The sequence below is a fragment of the Tachysurus vachellii genome, chromosome 24, assembly GCF_030014155.1.
Source record: "Tachysurus vachellii isolate PV-2020 chromosome 24, HZAU_Pvac_v1, whole genome shotgun sequence".
Taxonomy (NCBI): Eukaryota; Metazoa; Chordata; class Actinopteri; order Siluriformes; family Bagridae; genus Tachysurus; species Tachysurus vachellii.
In genome coordinates, this window is record NC_083483.1 from 15,293,815 (window position 1) to 15,298,814 (window position 5,000).

General features: G+C 36.8%; 1 protein-coding gene across 1 annotated transcript in view; it reads right to left on the reverse strand.

Annotated features, from left to right (window-relative positions):
- Positions 1–1,403: 1,403 nt before the first annotated feature.
- Positions 1,404–5,000, reverse strand: part of rab1aa (RAB1A, member RAS oncogene family a) — a 7,109-nt gene continuing 3,512 nt past the window's right edge. The window contains exons 4-6 of the mRNA XM_060860567.1: positions 3,910–4,005; positions 3,553–3,684; positions 1,404–3,105 (exon numbers count right to left, since the gene is read on the reverse strand). Of these exons, the coding sequence (XP_060716550.1) occupies positions 2,908–3,105; positions 3,553–3,684; positions 3,910–4,005 (426 nt within the window). The 3' untranslated portion in view covers positions 1,404–2,907. The remainder of the gene's footprint in view (positions 3,106–3,552; positions 3,685–3,909; positions 4,006–5,000) is intronic.

Genomic DNA, 5,000 nt, shown 5'->3' on the forward strand with positions numbered 1-5,000 from the left:
CGCACTTGTGTGTAAATGTGCACACTTCTGCATTGTTCTTGACCCTGACCTTACGCCAGAGCCTGCACTCAACACCTGCTTGTGTGTGTGTCTGTGTGTGTGTGTGTGTGAGTGTGTGTGTGTGTGTGTCGGAGCATCCTGGGCCCCCAGAGAAATGAGACAACTAACTAGAGAAGTTCGGTATCCCTAAAAATGCCAACAAATGTCTGCAACAGAATTACATCTTTTGTAAGCTCACCAAAAATTAAAACTCATATCAAATCTCCTTCTGTTGTCTATATTCACTAAGGATATAATAATAATAATAATAATAATAATAATAATAATAATAACAATAATAATAATAATTTGTAATCATGTCATTTTAGTATAAAAAAAAGGAATTAAGTTCCGGTATCAGTTCAGTATATCATGGTCGTAACTAAAACTGCAAATTTGACAAAGAGAAAAGCGAAATAGAAAATTGCTTGTTTAAATATTTACGATGAAAACGATATCAAATATATACGTGTTCAAACTCAATGATGATGTAAATGAAACATCTCGTCTCTTATCTTCCACAGTGTTAAGCAAAATATCTGAGAACAACAACACCAAAGTGATAAGTAAACAACTAAACACTAAACTGAGATTCAGGTTGAAAACGTTAGCGCCACCTGCTGGTGTCTGTCCTTTCCTAATCTTACTTAGTCTTTTTAAACCTGTTCGTTTACCAGCAGTTAAAACAGCATTTAAAAAAAACACATAACCAATTAAACAGATTAATATTGATGTGGTTAGTGTCAGCGTACTAAATTTATATTGTCATTAACTAAGATAATTGTAACTACACACATCTTTGATTTGCTTTCTTCTGTGAGAAATATTACTTTTATTTTTTAACTATACAGCAGTTTCCTTTATTTAGCATGCTATGCTAGACAATTAGCTAGCTCGTTTAAAGTGAAACTATTGAAAAATGTTCAGAGCAAAAACAACTTTTAACCCCACAAAATATAGCATTACTCAAAATTAATAAATTATATAAATGTTTATTTTCATATATATATATATTTTTTTATTTATATATAAATAAAAAAATCACTAGCTGTGTTAGCCAGCTGTTTCTGCAAACACAAGCTAAGTTTGTTAGATGAGAAATTAATTAAAGATCTAACCATTTAACAAGCAAATCCTCTATATTGACCAGAACTGACTGGAAAATTTGAGTCGTATCAAATCACGTAGACTTTCTATTAACAGGCTTTGCACTTTTTTATTTTTAACAGACAAACTTTGCATTTGAATAATAAGGTCTATACATTTTAAACCCTTTAGTTCTGTATCATTAAATAACTTTATATTTATACACTTAATATCACGTGTGCATGATAGAACGCATCAAACACAAAGAATCACACAGGTTCAGTTAAAACCATTTTATTAAACATTTCCATACTTAATTGAAAACATTATTCAACAACAGGAAAGGAAAAAGGATCAACTCACAACAATCCCTGCGCCCCATACAGTATATATCTAATAGAGTAGTGATGTTTTTACTTGCCTACACATCCTAACATTTCTTCCTTTCGCTCTCGATAGAATCTAAAAATCAGTTCTTACATTCTTATAGATATACATAAATATTATATATACAGTTCATCTGGAGGCCTGGAGGATTTCATACTGAGCGAGTGAGTGGACAAAAAAAAAATAAACGAACACCGCAGGATTTCATTCAATCACACAACCAACCTTTAAAGATCGCTTAATGGATATTCAAAAGAAAAAAACATTTACAATGAGGGAGGTGTAATAGTGTGGAATTCAATTAGTGTGTCATGTTTTTGTCTACGGAAAGCAGCAGCTGCATCAGAAGGTTAACGAGGCTTGGTTTGGTTTTACAGTGTGTTCATGTTTCAGGTCTGTGAATAAAACTAGTTGCCTTGCTAATTAGTTGCTGAACTAGTGAGATCATCTGATTTTTTTCTTTTATGCTTATTTATACTTTTTTTTTTTTTTTACTTTTGTCACCTAAAAGGAAATCGTTCCTGATATGATTTAATCAAAATAAATTGGTTTGGTTTCCGGTGTCCATCCTTTTAACCATTCAGTCGTTTCTGCCGTAAGGTTTGCTCTGATTGGCTGTCAGCAAGCAGAGAAAATGTGATGTCCTAGTGAGGAACTCCAATAATTCACCACTTACGATTAATGTCCAACTGGTACAGAATCCCCATTTACAGAGGTGAGAAAGTGAATGCATGCTGAAAGTGTTACCTCTTCACAACATGGTGAGAGAGAAACCATTATTCACAATAGTGAATGATTAGAAATAAGGTGGGATAAAATATAATGTAAACATATCAATGATGGTCTCTGGTTAGTCACCACAGAGTTGATCTTTCTACTTCATTTAACACACTATATAATCACTAAAGCCTTCATGATCTAATGTGATGAAAGAGAAAAATAAATCTCAGCGTCAAATGAGATGAAACATCTACAAGAAGAGAAACACCTTGAGGATTGGGACCGGAGAAAATAAAACAAAGCCGATCAGGTAAGACATGTTTGTTGTCTGATTTAAGACGTTTACTTCTTTAGGTTTACACAGGAGCTGTTAGCTAATGTAGCTAAATGCTAACAAGCTCCACCAAAACAGGTCTTGGCTGATTGACAATGTTTGCAAATCTCAAGTGTTAAAATTTAATACAGGACACATTTCAGCAACTCATTTTGAAACGTGCAGCTTGGTGCATTAGGAAATGTTGATCCTTTAAATCTGAAATTTACTCACTCCATCACACACACATCTACACACACACACACACTGTCCTCTCCACTATGCATCTGCTCTGGCGTACGATGGTAGGTAACATCACTCTTGGTTTGTGCGCTTGCTGTGTGCTCTGCCGAGTTCAGGACTCAGCAGCAGCCTCCGCTGGACGCCTTCACCGGCTGGCTGTGGAACTTTACGTTTGATTTCTCGGCTCCGCCCGTACTGGCGCCTGGTCCCATCTTCTTCTTAATCTCTGCCGCCATGGTCATGAAGGCCTGCTCCACGTTGGTGGCATTCTTCGCGCTCGCCTCCAGGAACGGGATCCCCAAAGAGTCCGCAAACTCCTGAGACACAGACAGGAGCAATCTAAATAGCATGTCATTCTCACAGCTCTTCTGAATGAAAGATTGCTTATGAAAATTGCTTAAAAATTCTCTAAAACAGCAGCTTGCTTTATTACGTTATTGTTTCCATAGTAACAGTTTTCACGAGGATTGGTAACGTGGACGCTTCAAATAATTCAAGACTAAAGATTTAACTATATAATTAAAAAATATGCATAATTGAATAATTAATATCTGGAAATGTTTCCTGTAAGTTATCTCCAGCGTTACCTTTTTTATAGCTTCTTATACTTTTTAATCAACATACAATTGTGGTTTTGGTCAAATCGCTGTGATACAAGAAAAATAAAACCCTTGGGAACTTCATCACACCAAACCATCACATCTGAATTAGCTTGGGATCCTGTCTAGGTCTGTCCCTGCAAGTGTAGGTGTAATAATCCTTGCCTTGGCTGTAGTGTAGTCCACTACTTTCTTGGTGGTCAGGTCACACTTGTTCCCCACCAGCAGCTTGTTGACGTTCTCGCTGGCATAGCGGTCGATCTCCTGCAGCCACTGCTTCACGTTGTTGAACGACTCCTGAAGAAATTAAATTAAAATGAATTCTCTAACACAGAACACAGTTCTATGGCCTCACTTCCTTTTACTAAACTACAATGTGTTGTTCTCGCTATTTTGGTAAAAATATCGATGGAGTAGAATTAAAAAAAAAAAACATTCTGGGCTGGGTCAAATAAAGCATCATTTGACTGCAGGAGTAGTCATGGTAACAGCATTATCATAGTGACAGAATGCTGCACCTACCTGATCTGTGACGTCATAGACAACGATGATGCCATGAGCTCCTCTGTAGTAGCTGGAGGTGATGGTTCGAAACCTCTCCTGACCTGCCGTGTCCCACTGAGCAACACCAAACAAACATCCAGTGTTTACAGTTACATGCCTGCTACCTGATAACAGTAGGTAGTCAAGCACATAGCATAATAATGTATACTGGGTTAAAGACATCTGTACTCTAGTCCCAGAGTCTGCAATCCTAACCGAATAGAAAAGAGTTACAGCAAAGGCAAAATTCAAAACTACACATAAGCCCTATTCGGACGGGACTAGTTTTCCAAACGACGTTCGAGTTAGAATTTTTTTCAGCCGACGTCTGTCATTTCACTTTTAGATTCGGACGGGACTAACATCTCTGTGTTTATTACAGAGGTAGGAGTGTCTGTGTTTTACATGTGGGCGTTGTACAAGACCACATGTCCAGGATGCGTGGATTGTGTATGGTCATCATATGGTTTTATATAGAAGTTCTTATAAACCCACTGGAATAAATACGTTTTTATATAATTTTCACGTTATGTAATTGACTATAGAAATGAAAGTAGATATTACAGTAGCCAGTCTTAACAATTTACGTGATTTGGCTCTTCTTGTTGATTTCATTTTTTTATTTCTTCACAGGGTAGCAAACACATTTACATCCATTATTGGTGTGCAGAAAGCAGAACCTTGAATACCGGTGCGCTAGGGTTACGGTGCGCTACGGTAGTTCACGTTGGCCAAAACAGACAAGAAAACGCGTTTTGGAAAAAAACTTTTTCAATCACAGACATTCGCATTCAGACGGGATTAGATTTCTCAGAGGAGCGCCGATTTTACTGAAAAACAGTAGGTCATTTGCTCTGGAATTTTTACACAGGTCGTGTGAGAAAAAGACCAGACATGGCAGATTCGGACGGGATTAAAATCACAAAGTACGTCTGTGAAACTGAAATTTCTCTAACGACCCCCTGTAAAACTAGTCCCGTCCGAATAGGGCTCTATTTTTATTTATTTATTTAGTTTTTATTTTATTTATTTTCCTCCCCAATAAAGCTTATGTGCAGGTTAGGTTCAAG